At 55.5% G+C, this 20262-nt stretch overlaps 1 protein-coding gene across 1 annotated transcript; it reads left to right on the forward strand.

Annotated features, from left to right (window-relative positions):
• Positions 1-641: 641 nt before the first annotated feature.
• NALF2 (NALCN channel auxiliary factor 2) lies at positions 642-19578 on the forward strand. The gene is made up of 3 exons (XM_058814319.1): positions 642-1412; positions 18519-18690; positions 19169-19578. The coding sequence occupies exons 1-3, from the start codon at positions 642-644 to the stop codon at positions 19576-19578; spliced, it is 1353 nt and encodes a 450-aa protein (XP_058670302.1).
• Positions 19579-20262: the final 684 nt, after the last annotated feature.

Consider the following 20262-nt stretch of genomic DNA (forward strand, 5'->3'; position numbering starts at 1 on the left):
TGAGGAAGAGTATGCGTGTGATGATGATGGCAAAGGTGAGGTGAGGATGACGGTGGGGGTGTAGTGACGGCGAGGATGAGGGAAGGGATGAGGAGGAGGCTGAGGCTGAGGGTGCAGATGAGGTGCGGATGAGGTGACGGTCAGGGTGGGGGTGAGGACGGGGCTGAGCGCGGAGCTGCCGCGGGGTGTGGCGGGTGTGCGGGCGCGGGGGTGTCCCTGGCGGGCCGGGCCGGGCCGAGCGGAGCGGATCGGAGCGGAGCTGTCCTTCAGCACCTCGGCAGCGCCGGCCGGGCCGGGCCGCGGCCGTGCCGGTGCCGGCGGAGCGGAGGCAGCGCGCAGGCGCAGCGCTCGCGGCTCCTCAAGGTGTTGGCGGCGCGGCCGAAGATGGCGACAGACTGAGGGCGATGGGGCCGGGCGGCGGCGGCGGCGGGCGCGGCGCGGTCCCGGCACCGCGCCGGGGCAAGCGGAAAGCCGAGTGAGGGCGGCCGGGGCATGCCCGGGGCCGGGACCGGGGCCGGGGCCGGGGCGGGCGGCGGCGGCGGCGGGGCGCGGCGGGGGCGGCGCGGGCATGGCGGCGGTGCGGGGCAGGTGACAGCGGCGGCAGCGCGGCGCTGCCCGCCCGCCGCCCGCGCGCCCCCGGCATGATCCGCGGCGCCTGGATGTCCCCCCGCGGGGGCGCCGCCGGCGGGGCCGTGTGCTGCGCGCCGCGCCGCAGCGACAAGCCGGTGGCCGACCCCGAGCGGGCGCAGAAATGGCGCCTGTCGCTCGCCTCGCTCCTCTTTTTCACCGTGCTCCTCTCCGACCATCTGTGGCTCTGCGCCGGGGCCAAGCTGCGGGCGCGGGAACGGCCGCGGGGCCGCGGGCCGCGGGCGCTGCTGGCGGCCGAGCCGGCGGGCGGCGGCGGCGGCGGCAGCTGCGAGGCCCTGCTGGGCAACCTGAGCCGCGGCCCCGGCGGGCCCTGCCCCGCCGCCCGCGGGGACCTGGACTCGGCGTGCGCCCGGCTGCTCGCCCCGCAGCGCCCGCGGGCCCCCGGCGCGCCCCTGCGCTCGCCCCCCGCCGCCGCCGCCGCCGCCGCCGCGCCCTTCTTCGCCTCGCCCTCCTCCAAAAGGACCTTCCTGCAGGCTTACTTCAGGAACTTCAACCTCTCCTTTTGTGATACTTACACGATCTGGGACCTGCTGCGGGAGATGGCCGGCCCCGACGGCCTGGACTGCAGTCTGGACAACCTGATGGTGGACCTGGTGGTGGCGGCGGCCGGGGCGCTGGACGGGGAGGCCTGTAGCAGCTGCGTCCAGGCGTACCAGCGGCTGGACCAACACGCTCAGGAAAAATACGAGGAGTTCGACCTCTTGCTGGAGAAGTACTTGCAATCGGAAGAGTACTCGGTCAGATCCTGCCTGACGGACTGCAAGGTACGAGGGGGCGTCCCGAGTGAGCCGGGCCACAGCGGGCTTGGTGGTGTGGGGGTACGGTGGTTCCCCTGCTCTCACACCTGCCTGCAGGCTGGGATCTCCCTCTGCTCCCCAAACCTCTCCTGGCAGTGGTGATGGGACAGGTCTGGAGCCCTTGGGAAAGCTGGGACAGGGTGATGGGACAGAAAAGGCAAAGCAGGACTTGGCCTGAATGAGTGCTCACACATCCCTTCACACCTGTGCACACACAGGCAGCTACTGTCATCCCACTGCCATTCCCAACACCCTGCTCCCAACACAGTCTGAGCACCCAGCTCACGACACTCCACTGCCAGCACCCCAATCCTGACACCTCTCCTGACACCCCAATCCCTACATGGCACCTCAATCCAAGTACTTCACTCCTGACACCCCTATCCCTGCTAGCCTTACCCACACCTCTTTCACTGTGCACCCCTGTGCACACAAGGGCTGAGATGGGACATGTGTGAGGCCCCTCACCTTTGCCTCAGACCTGCTGCTGCTCCTGGGACAGCCCAGAGTTCTTCCTGGCTGTCATTAGACCAGCGGTGACCTGAGATGAACCATGGTGCCAGTGCCCCTTCCCTGTATGCAGCAGCTGTTTTCCAGCTCTTACACTCTTTCTGCCCAGGGTTGCTGGACTGTGCCTCCCACCTTGGTGTTCCCCCCGTGTCACTGACTCGTCCCCAGCCCCGGGACACAGTCCCTGCTCTGAAAGCTGATGGGTTGGTTGTGTCTCCCAGCATCAGTGGGATCAAGGCTGGTATGGAGCCATCTCCTCTCCCAGATGAGAGTTGAGGTTGGATCTCCATCAAACCCCCAGTGTGGCTCTGCTGGGTGCTCATTCTTACAAACCCGTGGTGCCTCCAGCTTCCACCAGCTCCAAGCTGCCTGGCTCACCTGTGCTCCTTCCAGACATCACATCTGGGAAGTGCAATGGTCTCCGTAATTAAATGTGCTTCCCTTTCTCAGAGCTGTGTCTTGGGGTGTGCGACAGCATTGTCCCACAGGGATGGTGGCTGAGCTCCCTCCCTGGCAGTGTGACAGGGTTGGCTGCTCCTCTTCTGGGACAGGAGTTTTGAGGGACACTTGGATTTGCAGAGCAGCTCTTGAAGTGATGTTCATGCCCTGGGAAAGTGCAGGAGCAGCACCAGGAGCAGGACTGGGACACTGAGGTGGTGTTTTTCAGCAAAGGGCCATTGGTGAGATCCTGGCCACCACTCCAAGGGTCGCTTTTGTGGGGAGCTGGGTTTGAGCAGGAGCTTGTGCCTGTGTTCTGGCATGGGCCAAGGCAGGTAATTACAGTCTGCTTCCCAGATTCCCCCTGTGGTTTCCAAGGGATGCAGTATTCAGCCTGCTCTGAGTAGTTTGGTCCTGCTGCTCCACTTCTGCAGGGTGCTGTCCATTGTGCTGCTCCTGCTTGCAGGGGCCCAGCAGGATCAGGATCTCTCTGTGCCATGTCTGGTGGAGCATAAATGTTCCAACTTCAGGCTTAGCTTCCATCTCTGCTGGGAGTCCCAGAGAGAGAAGCAAAAGAGGTGAGAAAATAATTATGTTGGGACTCCAAACTGTGTAGAAACAGAGCTGTGCTTCGATGAGTCTCCATAAATTGTCCCTGGGTTTAACATCCTCGATGGGAGAGCAGGAAATGTGCTGGGGAGATGCAGAGCTGGAGGTAGTGGCAGGACTCGTTCCTCTGAGCTGGTTCTTTGTCACGTCAGTGCATCCTTAGAGCATCTGTGAGCTCCAGCCTTGCATTCCTCAGGCAGCACTTGGGAAGCAACAGGAGGCAGGAGCAGCAGGGACAACCTGTGCACACTCCCCTGAGCCACCCACTGGGAAATTCCCATGGGAGTGCCCGAGCCTGCACACTCCCACTGGAGCCCTCACAGCTCCTATCCTGAAAAATCAGGCTGCTTTGTTTAAGGCCATTCACTCCATATTTATGTGTCTTACTCCAGCCTTTCACATCCATGAGGCTCAGCTTTTCCCTCTCAGGGGCTGTTCCCATCTGTGAATTGAAGCTTGTACCAGACCCCTCCAGCACTGTGGTGACAATCGAGTTTTGGCCTGATTTCGAGTCCTCTGGACTTGAGCAGGGACTACAGTTACTCATTGCCTTGGAAAAATGTGGCTGACAGGATTTTTGAAGCAGTTTGAATTTGTGATTCCCATCCAGATGCTGGATAATACCTGTTTGTGAGGGATGGCAAGGGTATTGCTTGATGGTGATAACATCTGAGAGCAAATAACAGGAAAACAGCAGAGGAGTGGAGGAAAACAGTGGAATGTGCAGCTTGGCCAGTGTGAGAGCTCCTGCAGAGCCCTCACATCAGGATTCTGGCTTCAGGAGCTCTGGAGCTGGAGAAACAGGATTTAAATGATAATTCTGAGACATGGGACTGTGGGAGCAGGGCTGAGTGTGGAGGGTTTGTGCTGCATCCCATTCACATCCCTGCCATTCTGTAACAGCAGCTGGGAAATTGAAGATGAGGAGGCACAGCAGCTCAGCTCACCTGCACACAGCCTCCCTCTGCTGAGGCATGGATCCCTCTGGAATTTGGTGCCTAAGAAGTGTGGCTCAGCTGAGAGCTCATAGGGAGCTCTATGGCAGCCACACCACTCTGGTGATTTGGGCTCTTTTTTCCACCTTATTTCAAACAACAGCAACACCAAATCCCAACTGGAGCTGCCAGTTCCTTCCTGTGGCAGCAGGTTTCACCCCAAGCTAAAAATTTGGAAGTGTGTAAGTGTTGTATATTGGTTTCAGGAGACACATAACTCCCTGAGAGCATTACAATTATTATAATAATCTTGAGAGCTGCCCTCAGGTTTGGGAAGAAAAACCAAGTCCTGCCAGGAGGTGAAACAGCATCCTGGACATCCCAACCCCAGATCTGTCTATTGGAATAAATCACTTGAGCTCCATTTTCTTCATGCAGGAAAAGCCAAATTTTTATTCACAAAACTTATTTTATAGTTTTCACAGACCTTCTGTACAACATCTATTACCTGGTAGTTTTCTTACTACTTCATTTGTTGGTCAAAAGGTGATTTGTATGTGTTAAGGTTCAAGTTTTTTGCATTTTTCTTTTGTGGATTCTCATGGAACAGGTCTAATAAGTGCAGGTGCACTTATTTTCCACCCAAAAAAGGTTGTTACATTAACAAACTGTTCATACCCAGATTGTTTTCACATGGGAACTTGCAAAGTACTAGCTGCACTTAGAAGAAATGACAGGCTAGCTATTGATTTAACAGAGCAGGCCTGATTTTATGAGGCCTTTCTTTTATAATTTCTCTACCTGTCTGCAACAGCAGTCTGTGCCCAGAGGTTGGGGAAGACTGGACCAAAGTTCCCCTGGAGATAGGAATCCCATGAAATGGTGGGGTTTGTGTGTAATTCAGCTGCTGAGATTACTCAGTGCTGAGTGTCATACTGTCCCTTTTTATTTTCTGCTTGGGGGTCATTCCTGGGCAGATCCCACTTTTTCCATGTGTTGTTGTTCCTGTGCAGCACCGTCAACTTCCAAATCACCCCTGGACATGTTTTATTTGTTACTTTTCCAACTAACACCAGAAATCCCTGTGGCTGAGAGACATTAAACCATGAAGATGCACTTCTGGGGTTTATTGTTTGCATTTCCCATTTGGTGGGATTTGGGAGGTCTGACTCCCACAGGGACACTCATGGACAGGGGCACTGGCATCCTGTGACAGGAGGAAGAGATGGAAGTGGATTCACAAGGTCCATCCATCTTCTCAAACACATTTCACCTCATGCTGCAAGGATCTGCCTGCTAGCTGCTGGCTGATGGTGCTAGGTAGGGATGATGTGTATAAAAGGTGGCACATGCCTGTGTTTTCTTGAACATGAGAGGGAAAAGTCATTAATTGAGTCAGGAGCAGCTGCTGGCCGCCTCCATCTCGCCTGTTGCTGTGTAACTTGTACCCTTTGTCACTGCAGGACACAGTGAACTCAGTGCACTGAGCAGTTGTGGGGACACTTTGGAGCATCCTCCAAAAGGGCTTGAGGAGGTCATGGCCTGGGGATGTGAATATTGGACTGGAATATCCATCAGGAAATGTGGGGCAGCAGCAGCACTCAAACTGTAAGCCCAGGCTTTGCAGGGCTCAGTGCAGGGGGAAATCACTGTCCCTCCAAAGCAGTGCCCTGAGGGATGCTTAGGGCTCTTTTGTGCCTTTTCCCATCTTTCCAAACAGGAAAAGAGCAGTGTTGCTCCAGCTCAGACACCAGATGAGAGCTTTGCTCATGCCAAGGCAAGCTCTGCATGCTGGCTCCCACCCCAACAGCTCCAAAGTGCCCCTTCCCACCCGTGCTGGGGCAAATCAAGATCTATGGGACAAAGCCCATTAAGGAGTCATTAGGCTGCAAGAAATAAAGCTGTGGAGAGAGAAGGGCTGACAGGCAGGAGGGGGCTGGCAGCAGAGCTGGGCTGGACAGGACCTGTAGCATCTCAGATGTGATTAGATTATCAGGTTTCACTACACACAAGCCCGTGGTTGTGGGATCTGGTTCTGCACCTCTGGTTTCTCCAGTACCCCTGGCAGGGTAGGATTTCACTCCTGAGGCTTTGCTGGTGTTTCTGTGCCGCTGGTGTGCAGTGATGTGGTGAGAAATGGAGGCTGCTCCTGCTCTGGCATCATCCCCTGGCACATCTCACATGGAGCAGGGAGCAAATCCTCAGTGCCCAGGCTCAGCACCCTCTGGGGTCCTGTTTTCTGGCTCTTGTTTAACCAGGAATAGCATCAGCAATCAGCATCCCTACAGAGCATCCCTCCCTGTGGAACATCTTCTGCAAACCTAAGCCTGCTGGTGCCAGGAGCTTTGGGAACACCTTGTCTTGGGGTTATCCCAGTGCCAGGGACACCTCTTGGGGGATCCAAAGCAGCATTTCACCTTCACAAAAGTAGCTCAGGTTGAGCTTTTTTGGGCTGGGCTTATCCAAAATGTTGCTATACCTGCTGCACTCCTGCTCTGAGCCTGGATGGCTACTTGCACAGAGGGAAGGTCCCTTGAGAACCGCAGCAAAAGTGGTTTCACCAAAACCGTGTGGTTTTTTAAGGTTACTAAGTTACTTTAGGTTTTTTAAGGTTGCTAAGTTACTTTAGAAGTGAGGCTTCCAGAGAATCTATGGATGGGTGACTGCAAAGTTGCACCCTGGACTGGTCTCCTGTGGAGCATTTGGTACACCAGGAGCAGCAGGAGGGGAGAGGCTGCTCCCACGCACCTGTGGCAGCTCCAGATCTTCTCCACAACCAGCCTGGCCAGTGAGGTGTTTCATGAGGTGAAAAAAGGTTCCAGAGTGAATTTGAAAGTAATTCCAGCAGGTCAGTGCAGTCATTTGGCAGCTTGAGCAGGAGCACATGCACAAGCTTAGCCAAGTGTGCAGCTCCTTGTTCCCCACCCATTCCATGGGAACAAAGGGAATTTTTTGCAGCCTTGCACAAAGATGTGGTTTAGTTGTATAAATAATTTGGGCCAGAGGACCATGGTGGGTTTGGTCTGCAGGTGCTGTGGCTGCAGCCTCTGGCACACCCCATTCCAGTGCCTTGTGTCAGGTACCTCCTTGATGCTTGAAAACTGAGATCAAGGCTTGGAAAGCAGGAGAAACAAAAGCTGAACTGATGGAAGGAGTTTGCCCCCTGGAATAAAAGATGTAGAGGTGTCAGGAATGTGCCAGTGGGACCTGGGACCTGGGAGGCCTGCAAGCCAGGTGGGAGTGGGGGTGCTTAGATGGTGCTTGGACAGCCCTGAGTTTTGCTTGGGGTGGAGACATCTCAAGCTGCCTGGGAGTGTGTGGTGGGCTGGAGGCTGAACCTACACCAGTGCTGTGGGGTAAATCAGCCTGGGATGGGGTCAGGGTATGAATGGGAGTGATTTATGGGGGATATTGGGTGGTTTTTGGCTGCCTCCTTTGCTCTGGTTGTCTGTCAGTCCTTGTTGTCTGCCTGTCCTCGCCTGTGTCTGTCAGTGGTGCTGCAGGGACAGCCCACAAGTTTCCCAAGGCAGCAGCAGCTCCATGGAGCAACAGGCGGGTTGGCAAATGGTGCGGGGACAGAGAGGGAGGGTGACATCTCTCTCCATCAAACTGTCACCAGTAGCTCCAAGTGCCACAGGCTCCAGTTCCTGCTCTGTGTGCTCCCAGCTGTGCCTGCTGCCATCAGTGCCAGATGCAGACCTATGTTCTTCTCCATGTGTGCCCATCCCTGGGAGCACAGTGGGCGCAGGGGCTTCACCAGCAGGCTGGGATGAGCTCCTCAGAGATGCCACCTCAGCAGCTGGAGATGGAAAGCATCCAGCTGCTCTGTGTGGTACAGGAAGGCTTTGGGGGCCAGGAGCTCAGTAGTGCATACAGTGATACCAGCAAAGTGTGAGATCTGGGAAAACAAAACAGCCCACAGTCCCCTTGCTGTGCACATCCCCTGGCACAGGCTGCCTGTGGCCATCCAGATCAGGCTGTCTTGCTATGCTGCTTTTCCTACCAGGCAGTGATCCCTGCTCCCCATAGACAGAGGGATCTGCTGGTGCCATGCTGGCTTCCAGCCCCACACACATCCCAGGGAGAGCAGGCTGCACCTCCTACACCAGCACTGAGAGGTGGGACAGGATGCACTGGGTGTCTGCTTGAGCCCAGCTGGACCTGCCCTCACAAGGGGCTTCACCTGATCCCTACCTGAGGACAGGATTCTTTTCCAGCAGGGAAGGAGCTGTTCTGCCCAGCAGGGATCACACATGGCCTGGCCTGACCCCGGCACTGGGCAGTGCCACGGATCCCACACAGAGAGGGTTTGTCAAAACATCCCACAGCCCCAGGCCTGTCCTAGGGATGCCCCACAGGCTTTTCCTCTGCTGTGGGCTCCAGAGCTGCCCTGCAGGGTGGGAGGCAGGCAGGTGGCAGAGGCAGGGTGTGCTTGGCTGCCGGGGGCCATTCCCGCTGTCACTGGGATGCCATTAGGATGCGACTCATGCCTGGCTCCACGCAGGAGCTCAGCTCTGCTGTCCTTTGAAGGGCAATGACTCAGGGACAGCAAATCTGTGAATGAGACACAGAGACTGCCTGGGCAAGAAGTAGCCATCTGTCCACGCTGCTCCAGCCCCATTCCCGTGGGCAGAGCCAGCAGCTGCCTGCCTGGAATGGCTTGCCTGCTTCAGCCTCGCTTCTCTTCCCAGCTCCTGGCTTTTCCTTGGGGCCTCTCTCCCAGCCATGCTCCTGGGGTGTCACAGGAAGAGCAGTGCTGGCAGCGTTGGCACCCCCAGATGCTGCCAACGTGGTCACTCTGTTCAAAAAGCAGCATGAAATGGCCTCACCTGGCAAGGATTTGCTCTTCCAGAGCCCTGCCTGTGCCAGCATCCTGCTGTTCCTGGTCCTGGCTGGAGAAGGAAATGCCACCTGCCCTGCTCATCCTCTTGGGAGTAACAGATACACGTGTTTGGCTGGAATCTCGTCCCTGCATGGCAGCTCTGCAGCATTGCTGGTGGGTGGAGGCTGTGGATGGACAGGAGAGAAGGTAGAGCTGGAGAGGGGGGCTGGAAGTGGCTGGATTGGGGGTTTTCCTGATGAGAGGTGTGCCAGCTCCTGGGTTTGCACAGATCAGGGAGCCTGGAACACCCTGAGCCCACAGGTACCAGTCCCAAGCATTCCCCACTGCTGGTGGCTACAGAGGGAGAGGAGGCAAGTGGAATTTTCTTGGAATTTTCTGAATGGCCGCAGTTTGGGAAGGACTGACCAGTGCTGGCAGAACAGGAGCTGTGTTTGTGTCTTTAATGTAATGAGTTCAAGCCCCTTCAGACCTGGGCATCTCCCTGACCTGCTCTTGGTCTTAAGTGTCATGTTCCTTGGAGCTGGTTGTGGAGAGGAGGAATCCACAGGGGTCTCTGCCTGTGTGTGCTGGGAGCTGTGTTTTCCTGCCATGCTGTGTTGCTTGTCATCATTCCTTTTTCTCCTGTTCAAATGAGACTGCCAGGAGGCACCAGGAGCTCTGGGGTGGCAGCCTGGCTCAGAGTGTGGTCCTGGGACCGCTCTCCAGACACTCCTTGCTCTTGGGAATGCAGGGGAAGCACTTCCACTCTGTGGAGCATCAGGGACAGGGACAGGGATAGGGACAGCCCCAGCCTGGCCTGGCTCCCTCCAGGGCAGAGCAGCAGGGATGGGTTTCCCTGCAGCAGTGCTTCCCTTGGGATTCTCTGGCTGAGCAGCGATGCCAGCCAGGAGCTCCTGCCTGCTGCTTACCACAGAGACTGAGAGCTATCCTGGGGCTTTCCTCCCTGCAAGGGAGCAGGAGATTTCTGCAAGTGCTGTTCAGCCAGGGAGAGAAAAGCAGAGGTTGTAGCTCTCAGGGCTGATATGAGCGGTGGCCTGTTGTGTGTCTCCAGCAGTAGGAGCTGCCAGGAGTGCTGATAAGCATCTCAAAATCATCTTTGCTTGCATTTAAGGGACCTGTGGGCACAAGTTGAGGTGGATACAAGACCCAGCATGAGCATGGAAAACTGAACTTCCCTGTGACCGTGGAGGGTGCCCAGGAGCTGGGATGCTCCTGTCTCCTTGCTGTTTGCTCCATGAGGGAGTGGAGATGGGCCTGATCCTGCTGCTTGCCCATCTCTGTGGGGTGCAGAAGGATGACATGAGGGACCAGGTTCCTCCTGCTGCCTTATACCCTGTCCCATTCCCACTGAAGCCAAGTGGCACCTCACAGGATGCTGTGCAGGGGGCTCCTGGCAAAGTACAGGATTGGGCTGTTCCATAGGCATTGGATGCCTGCTGTTACAAGCCCTTGCTGGGCTGGACACTCACACCATCCTGAGAACAATTCTCCAGCCTCACCATTTCCTTGGAAGGGGGATGAGCAAAGAAACTTCTCCCTTGCCCCCATCACTGGTGGGTAATTTATGGCTCGTGGCACTGAAGTGTCTCGCCTTTATTTTTTTATATCCTATCTAATGTAACAGGATGTTCTCATTAGCTGTATAAATGTTTAATCCACTTTTGAATCCTGTTAAGCCCCTGGCTGCAGCAGGACCTAATGGGAGTGAATTCCTCAAGCCATCCTAATGGATTGCAGGGACCTCACTTTCCCTCTGTCCCCAACTCCATCGTGTTCAGCTTCAGTTTTGCAGAGGTCTTTAATTACTTTTTAAGTCCTTGGGCTGGTAGGATGGGCTGGTATCTGACCCACTGGGGGCTGGCAGGTGAGGATTGTATAGGATGGAGCTGCTGGAGCAAGTCCTGAGGAGGCCACAGAGCTGCTCCAAGGGCTGGAGCCCCTCTGGAGCCAGGCTGGGAGAGCTGGGGGTGCTCACCTGGAGAAGAGGAGACTCCAGAGAGACCTTAGAGCCCCTTCCAGTGCCTAAAGGAGCTCCAGGGGAGGTGGAGAAGAACCTGGGACAAGGGATGGAGAGACAGGACACAGGGAGTGGCTTCCCACTGCCAGAGGGCAGGGTTAGATGGGATATTGGGAAGAGCTTTCCTCAGAGTGTGGTGACACCCTGGAACTGGAGGCCTGGCCTCCCCTCTTCCACCTTGGGGCATGGCCATGTGGTGTCACAAGGACAGAGCCCTCCAGATGCCAGGGAGAGCTGCTCTCTCCCTGGCCACCAGCTGTTTGTCCCTGTCTCCTGGTGTCCACCCCCTTCCCACACAAACCTCCACACTCCAGGTGGCCTCACCTTCCTGACAAGCTGCTCTTCTCTTCTCAAGCCCAGCCAAGACCCTTTTTGAAAGGGGAGCACAGAGCAGCAGCCTGGATTAACTGCAGCCTGGGAATGCAGGTCCCCCTGGCCTCACTGTGATCCTGGGCTGGCATCCTGGGACAGGGACTGGCTGTGCCTGGGGTCTGGCAGCAGTGCCCATGGGCAGCCCACCATAGCTGGGCCACCCTGTCCCAGACACTGCCAGGGAATTCACAATGCCAGGGCTCACACCCAGGATGTGAGGAGGGGGGACTGAACAGCATCAGGAATGCTGGGATGAGAGCTCCAATCTGTGAGCAGAGCACTGTCACCCCCTGCTCACCCCCCTTGGGGAGAGGATGCATCTACCCCGAGGTGGAGTTTGATAATGAAATGGAAATATTCTGTGGGAATTGGGATGTTTGCAGCAGTGGTCTGGGATCAAGAGCCTCTTGCAATGGGCTGGGGGCTGTAGGAGGGGTCAGGGCTGGGTGGCTGGACAGGAATAACCTCCAGGCAGATCCCAGCCTGCACTGGGAACAGTGGGAGCTGTGGTGGGAGGGAAAGGGCTGCAGACGCTGCTGGGCAGGGACATGGAGCAACTGTGACATGCATGGAGACAGGCACTGGCTGTGGGAGGCAGGAGGGCCTGGCAGTGGTCACTGCCTTCCTGTCCATCCAGCTGTGCCATTAATTACTGTGATTAATCAACAGGCACAGGCACATGGCCATGTTGGGTTGCCATGTTCTCTGTCCCCTCAGCACAGGAGCTGTCAGAGGTGTCCAAAGCAAGTCCACAAGCTCTGCTCTTCCAGGGAATGCTTCCTGCTTTGGTGCAACCACGAGCACAAGCTCTTCCTCCTGGGCTTGTTCCAAGGGCAGTGTGGCATCTGCTGGGATCAGACCAGGCTTTCCCTGGGCTCTGCACACAGCAGCCCTTGGTGCCATGAGCAGATGAGCAAAGCCAGGAGGCTGTGCCTGTGGTGTCTGTCCCCTGAGAGCATTCCCAGGGCTGGGAGCTGGCACTGCCACCCCCAGCCCATCACCTGTGGGTGCTGGGGGTGTGTGTGGTTGCAGAGACAGGTTGGGGTGCTGGTTCTCCTTTCCTTCCCCACTCCAGTCCTTCCCAAGGCATTTGTTGAGCTGCCTGATATTGTGACATAGTGTAACAGTTGCTGCCTGAGCCTTGAGTGTGTCAGGTGTGTGGGGGTCACACTTAAAACTATTTTCTCTTAATTCTGACCAATGAGCACCTGGGGCATTGTGTGTCTCAGACTGGGTTTGAGTGGCTTAGAGGGGGAAATTTGGGCTTTTCCCTCTGAAAGAAGGAGCATTCACACAGTCTCTTTAATCCAAGAACTGGGAATTAAAGCTAAAATGCTTTCTTTTTAAAATGAAAACTGGAAGTATTTTTTTTTAAACTTTAAAACTATCAGCTGCTTCATCAGGTGGTTGAATGGTGAGTGGGTAGCTCTGACAATTTACTTCCAAGTAATTTGGAAGTGACTTCATCACTCAGGTGAAAGGATATGGTGGGATGTAGGTGGGAAGGCACAGTTTGGGAGCACAGGAGATGACATTCCATTGCCCAGGACCTTTCTGGAGGATCAGCCTGGTCAGTGCCAGACCTGGACCCATCTGTGCCCAGAACAACACACAACATCAGGATGCAAACTGGTGTCATGGGTGGGATGGCTGGGGGAGAATTTCTGGGCAAACCAACCCTGGACAGGAGTAGACTGTAGGGTAATGCAGAGCCTGGAATGGGCACGTGCCAGCCAGCCCAGCAGCTCTGTGTGGAGTTTCCAGTGATGTTTGAGGAACACTCACTCCAGTTGGGATTCCCACCAGTGCCATTCCCTGCAGCCTGTGTGCATCCATCCCCATTCCCCCATCCCATCCGTGTCCCAGGCATTCCTGCTGCCAGCCCTATCCCTGTGCCCTCTGGAGCTGGGTACAATGTGCATCCATCCCCATTCCCCCATCCCATCCATGTCCCAGGCATTCCTGCTGGCAGCTCCATCCCTGTGCCTGCTGCTCCGTGCCCTCTGGAGCTGGGCACAATGGGCAGAGGCTCCCCTGGTTGGGAAACGGAGGAGCTGCGGCTCCAGGGCTGTCATCGCCAGGCAAAAGGCAACTTTATATTAAAAATGAAGGAAAAACAATACAAATCCCACAATCCTGTCCAGTTGTTGAGGTTTAGGGTTGGGTTAGTGTTTTTTGTCCCCTCTCTCCTAACCCAGAGCATGTGAATGTGTCAAGGCAGGGATAACAACTCCAGAACTATCAAAGAAACCAAAAATCAGCTGTTCCAGAGATGATGTTGGAACAGCCCATAGCAAGGAGAATTTTAAAAAAGCCTAAAAGAAGCTGGTTTAAAGCTCCACATTGTTACTGTCTGAGTTAATTGAATACAGTGGTAATTGGACATTGCAGATGTGTTTGTGACTCCTCCTGGCTGGCCCTGGACCTCAGTATTCCCTTAATCCTCTGCCATCCAGGGGGGCTCTTCTCTCCCCCCCAGCCTGTCCTGCTTCCCGTGCTGCATCCTCATGTGCCAGAGCTTGGAGAGCTGCCCGAGCGGCTCATTAGCAGTGCTCATTTCCCTGTGTCCAAGATTAATGAGGCACAGCCACTCCAGATGCTCCTCTCAGACCAGGATGGAAATGTGAGTCCCAGGAACTGCTCTGGGAGGGGAGGGGAGGGGGCTGCTGCAGGCTGGGGTCTGGCAGGGATCTTTCATCCCATCCCTGCTGGGAGCTGGGTGCACCCAGTGAGAAGAGAGAAAGGAGGAGAGTCATGATGGCAAAGCCCAGCTTCCAGAGTGATCCTCACCTCTGGTCCAAGCACATCCCAGGACTCCTTCTGAGGTTATTTTGTAGGGAAAATCTCCCTATTTCCCTCTCTGCCTTCCAGGCTGCATCTCCCCCTTCCAGAGAAGTGGATTTTGGGCTGGGGATGCTGCCCCAATCCCTGCCACTAATTAATGAGAAGGGTTAATTATGTTTGTGCCATTAGCAGGATTTTCCTTGGGGGAACTTCCCAAGCATTGATTACTGTTCAGATGGGAAAACAACAGTTTGTTTTGTTAATTACAGCTGGCATTCCCAATGGGCATCCAAGCTATCCCAAACACTGCATCCTCTGCAGTGCTGGTGTGTCCTGAGAATGCTGCTCCATTCCTGCTCCTTGGTTCTCCCAAAATGTAGCTGGGATGATTCCACAGCAGTGCCAGTGTTTCCAACATACTGGCAGCAACTGGACTGGCCTTGAAGTGCCCACATTTGTGCAGAAATCCTAAGGACCCAGAAAGACTTTGGAAAAGCTGCTTGGTGGGGAATGCTGTCCTGGTGCTGCTAGGAGACAGAGGGAATAGTGCAGGCAGGGAAGAATTCCCATTTGGCACAGAATTCCCCGTGAAAGCTCCATCCCTCTGACTGCTGCTGCATGAGCAGACAGCCTAATTCACTATTAGAAATCCAATTCATTTTGGGTTTTTTTAATGTCTTTTAGGACGAGGTTTTCATCCCACCTCCAAAATTCCAATGTGGACAGATAGCCTGTCCTCTTCCTTCTGTATAAATCGGGTCTGTGAAGTTGGCTCCTTTCCTAGGCAGCCAAATTCTGTGTGCTTCCTCAGAGTCATGCAGCCAGTCCTCCAGAGCTAAAAATGCAGGAAGAGGGCACCAAATTGGAGCTATTTTGGAGCTGAGGTCACTTTAATTTACTTGGCCAGGCTGGAGATCTGCCAAAAGCCAAACCAGAACGGCAGGAACACTGATTGCAACCCAACCCGCTTCCTGAAGAATCCAGAGAGGGAGAGGATGGAAACCAGGGAGCTTTCCTACTTGATCTAAGCAGGGAATAAATTTCTTCCTGTCCTAAATTCTCACATGTCCTTTTTAACAGCAGAATTAAGGAGGCTGTGTGGGGTAAGCTTGGGGATACCAAAACCTTGAGCATCCCAGGGAATTTGCTCCTTGTCTGTGACATGGATCTCTGTGGGTGAGTGATAGGAGGACACTGGGATCTGACCTGTGTCTCATCCTGATCCCAGTGGAGTGGGAGAGCCCTGTTGGACCAGCAGGTCTTGGATGTGTCTGTTTGTGAGTACACACAGGCAGTTTCCATCCTGCAGAGCTGCAGGAATTCCTGCTGCAGCACCTGGAGGATCTGCCACAAGGGAATGGCAAGGGCTGCCTGGGGTCAGTGCTTCCCTCAAGGGCAAAGGGAAGGAAGAATGGAAGGCAGCCAGGGAATCCTGGTTCAGGTTCTGCATGAGTGCTCCAGCTCTGCCCTCCCTGGTGGTATCATCAGCTCCTTGCAGTGCCTCCTTCCATATTTTCATTAAATTCATGGATGTGTGGGTGACCCTGAGGGGGTCTTCCCTGATGAGAATCATCACAAACATTTTAGGAGGGATATTTGTGGATCCATGCAGAGCCTGCTTGTGCTGTTTCCACATGAGAGCAGGATGAACCCAAAGTAGTTTGGGAAATCTCCTCCAGCTGCCTTTTCCACCCAAATCTGGAGCTGGGACAGCTCAGGTGACGCCCACAATCCTCTGCTGGATCACTCAGTGTAGCCTCCATGCCTGGCTGCATGTGAGCCCAGGTGGGAGCTGGGATGTGACTGGATCTGGGAAGCAGCGTGGGAGAGTCGGAGCTGGGAAGGAGACTGGCAGGAAATGGGAGTGAGTAAATCAGCCCAGCTCGCCTGAGTTGTGACTAAAGGGGGAGCGTGAGACATCTGCAAATATTAGAGATGTGTAAACACGGAGCAGGGAGAGGGAATGGTGGAGGGAATGATTGAAGGGAGTGAACTTTTGGATGGAAAAATGTAGGTCAAGTATGAAGGAAAACTTGTAGGCAGCGAGATAAGTGCAGTAAAACAACCTCCTTGGGAAACACGAGGAAGTCCCACTGATGGAGATGCTTATCCTAAGGCAGATGAGGGCTGGAAAAGAGGCTGAGCTGGAGGGATGGATTTAGGGTGTCCATCCCAGATGGGGCTGGGTGCAACAGTGATATCCATCCAGCTTCTTGTGTGTTCATAATTCCCCTTTAAACTGCAGGCTGGTTGTGGCTGCAGTTTAATCCTGAAAACTTCATGGCTTTGGGGGGAATTCACCCACCTGACATCAGCCAGTTCAAATTCAAGTAGGTCATCAACACCAGCTGTCCAAAATCCTGGATGGTCATCAGGGGAAGGAGAAGCTCATCCAGCTACTTGCTGCCGGATGCTCTGAGGGTCAGGGTGTTCTCAGGACACCCTCTCCTTGTTGCTCTAAAGGCACCCCAAATAATTAAGGTAATTAATAAGTCCTCTGTCTGTTTTGCTCCACATTACACTGGAGTGTGTCTGGAGCATGTGGGAATAACAGCATCATGTCCAGGCAGGGATTGGAATAAGGATATGGCCTGTCTGAATACATGCTGGGCAGTCAGTTTGTGCTTTGGAGCCCACTGTACACCCTCTGGGCACTGCTGCAGTGGGGGTTGTGGCCCCTTTGGAGCATGGCCTCCTCCTCCTCGCTTCTAGGGAATCAGCTCAGGCAGATCATGCAGCCATAGAATGGTTTGGGTTGGAAGGGACCTTAAACCCATCCTGTCCCACCTCCTGCCACAGGCAGGGACACCTTCCACTATCCCAGGGTGCTCCAAACCCCATCCAGCCTGGCCCTGGACACTTCCATGTTCAGGGATGCAGATCCAGACCTGGAAACTCTCCTGCTTGTGTCCTCACACTCTGCAGTCATTCCCTCCTCTGGAGCCACTCCACTGTGTCCCAGTAATTAACATCCAACAGGATAAGGAGAAAAAGCACCTGCATTCTCACATCCCAGGGGCCAGCCCTGCCCACAGTGCTGGGGACTGCTCCAAAATGTTCACTCCATAAATTGTGTCCTGGTGCCCATTAAACTTTTTGGGATGAAAGTTTCACCAAAGCTAACACAATTCTGTGAAAATTCTGCCTTTCATGATTTGGTATTTTACAGGGAAAAAAAAAAAAAAAAAAAACCAAACTAAAATAACTTGCCAAGAATTTCCCAACCACCTTTAATCCTGACACCACCGTGGGCCAAAGAAACAATGATAAGGATCTATGAAAAACATGGGGAAACAAAGAAGTGATGGGTTTAAAGCCTCCAGAAAATGAAAATGCAGCTGGAAGGCAGAGCAGGGGGTTTCTCTGAGCATGCAGAGGAGGGAAACTCTCCCTTTGAATCACGGGGACCCCTTTCTAGCTGGTTTCAAAGGAAGTTGGATGTAGCCATGGAATGACCATGGTGCTGTCACTCGTGCCCTCATGAGTTCATGGATGAGCTGGAAGTGCCCTGGGTCTCTTGCAGCCTGAGGAATCATGCACACCTGGAGAAATGGGAGATCTCCCTCCCTGTCTGCTGTAGCCAGTGGAGACAAACAACTTCCCCCATGCCTGATGCTGGGGAAATGAGGGAAATTTGGGAATATGGTTGAAACTGAGCCAACTGGGCTATGCCCTGCTGTCTACTGTGGGCACAAGCTCACAGAGGCTGGAAGGGAAGAGGGAAACCCAGTACTGGACAGGCTGGACAGGCAGGGAATGTGGCACAGCCTTGCCTTCACAGCTGAACCCCCAGGGTGCTCTTCCTTCTGGAAATGTTGCCAAGTACAGCTTGAAGTATCAGAAAGGTGAACAGAGCACGTGCGGACACCTGCACTACTGGTACATCCCAGTGCCAGAACATCCATGGAAAATGAACAAGTTTCCCCCTTTAGCCAAAAGAAATGGCACAGCAGAAGTTCCAAATGTCAGGGAATCGGGAACCTCTCCCAGGACTTGGTGGGGAAGGTGAGGAAGGTGTTATTTGGTGGCAGAGAGGGACAAGCCTGAGGAGCAGTGGCTGCATGTGCTGCATCCCAGCTGCTTCTGTCCAGCAGCTTTTCCAGCAGGAAATTTCCAGTAAAGACCAGCCCATGATGTGTTCTGCTGTCCCGTGTCCAGAGCTCATGGGGGCCAAAGCACTTTAGAGGAGGTGAGAATCTTCCCCAGGAGAGCAGTGGGATGTCTTGGGGATGAGGAGGACACTCTGGGCCGGGTGATAAGCAGTGTTTGTATTTTTGTGTGACAAACTGAGCTCTTGGGTCGCTGATGTTGGCAGAATCTGTCACGATGCCTGTCTGTAGGGGACATTATTCCATGTGGTAATTAGCTTTATTTTCGTGGTGGATTTAGCTGGATAGACGAATTCCACCATTGTTACACTCCAGTGGATTGTTTAGATCCAACAAATGACCCCAACACACATTTCCCACAAGAGCTAGGAGCTCTCCCATCCCCTTCCACCCTGCGGTGCTCCAGCTGTCCCGGTGCTTGGGAAGTGACGTGTCCCTGTCCACGATGTCCCCCAGGCTGTCTACAAGGCGTGGCTGTGCTCCGAGTACTTCAACGTGACCCAGCAGCAGTGCCGGCAGCGGATCCCATGCAAGCAATACTGCCTGGAGGTGCAGACCAGGTGCCCCTTCGTGTTACCGGACAATGATGAGCTGATCTATGGAGGTTTGCCTGGCTTCATCTGTACGGGTAAGGAGGGCCGGGCTCACACCGGGCACAGGGGGGTGATGGTGAGCCTTGGCGAATTTCCAAGCCACTCCCCGCGTTTGGAAGGATTGCAGGGGTGGAGTGGGAGGAGGGGCAGTGTGGAAACTGCCTGATGCCAAAATGTGGCCATGCCAAGGGTAAGGGGGTAAGGGGTTAATGGGGGCACAGCAACATCTCAGCCCAGGAGGTGAAAGTCCTACCTCTGAAAGCTAAAGCATAGAGGGAGCTGCAGGTGATGGATTAAAGCAGGGTGGGGATATTTTACCACTGTGAGCAGGATTTGGTGAGCCCCGAGCTCGCCTTGCTGGTGTGTGCAGGCTCACACATGCTGGGGCCAGTGCCAGGGGGTGTCTGGATGTCCTGGTTCTCAGGTGTGCCCATCCCACAGCTGGTGGGCACCAGGGCTCGCTTTCTCCCCAGTGTCCTGCTGACCCCTCCTCTGCTCCCTTCCTCCCTGCAGGGCTGCTGGAGAACCAGCTGCCCGACGAGGAGGCCAAGTGCTGCGAGGTGCAATGGGACTCCTGCGAGCACCCCTCAGACAGCAACAAGGACACATCCCCCAAATCCACGGCGTCAGAGTCGCTCCATTTCCACCGCCACGACCCCCACCTCCATCACCAGAGGCAGAACCACTACCACCTCTACCACCACCACCACCACCAGTACCACCAGTACCACCAGCCTCGCTCCCCGTCCTTGCTGCCGGTCTCTGCGGGGTCTCGCCTCGGCAGCAGCAGGATCAGACTGTGCGTGCTGGTCCTGATGCTCCTCCACACCATGGTGTCCTTCTCGAGCGTGCACGGCGGCGCCGGGGGGCTCGGCCTGGAGGCCCCGCCCGCCCTGGAGGAGAGCGTGGCCCGGGACGAGTGACACAGAGGGCAGAGCCGACCTCCAAGGAGAACGCCAGATCTTTTCCCATAAGGGGGGCACATGCTATTCCTCCAATGGGAGGCACGGGGTTGGGGGTGGCACTCACGCACCCCCGCACATCCCCCAAGAGCTGCTCGCGCGGGGCATCCCCGTGGTGAAGAGTCTCTAACGCGCACAGGGCTGCGGGACCCGGCGCCAGAAGGGTTCGGGCAGGGCCAGCATTCCCGGCCCCGCAGGCGCCGGGAGGGCAGGAACGGCACGGAGGCGGGGGGACCGAGGGGAGGGGTCCCTGGGAATCGAAGGGTGTCCCCATGGGACTGCCGGGTGTCCCCCGGCCGCTGCCGCGAGTGCCTTGAGTGCCCGCGCCTCCCCCGCCCGCGCCGTGCCGAGGTTGGACGGTCAGCCCAGCCCTGGTTCCTTTTCTCCTGGGTGTGAATGCCGAGGGAGCAGGCGGAGGGGCAGCACCTCCCGGCACAGCCTGGCCCACTCCTGTCCCAGGGAAAAGCCGCTGGGGCTCGGGGCAGAGCCGCCCTGGTGGGGCGCAGTGTCCTCAGCGCGGCGCTGCCTCGCTGGCGGCGTTTGGGGACAGGAGTGGGACGCTGTGACACTGCACTGTGGTACCACTCGGGGTTGGTCTCACTGCATCCCAGCCTGCTCCTCCAACCTGGCCTTTCCTGCTGCTCT

This window comes from Ammospiza caudacuta, chromosome 14 (assembly GCF_027887145.1).
Source record: "Ammospiza caudacuta isolate bAmmCau1 chromosome 14, bAmmCau1.pri, whole genome shotgun sequence".
Lineage (NCBI taxonomy): Eukaryota > Metazoa > Chordata > Aves > Passeriformes > Passerellidae > Ammospiza > Ammospiza caudacuta.

Bases quoted from the DNA above. Each gene is read 5' to 3' on its own strand.
- NALF2 (XM_058814319.1), top strand. From the start codon at position 642: ATGATCCGCGGCGCCTGGATGTCCCCCCGCGGGGGCGCCGCCGGCGGG. The intron at 1,413-18,518 runs GTACGAGGGGGC...GATGTCCCCCAG, and splicing joins CCTGCCTGACGGACTGCAAG to GCTGTCTACAAGGCGTGGCT. The intron at 18,691-19,168 runs GTAAGGAGGGCC...TCCTCCCTGCAG, and splicing joins GCCTGGCTTCATCTGTACGG to GGCTGCTGGAGAACCAGCTG.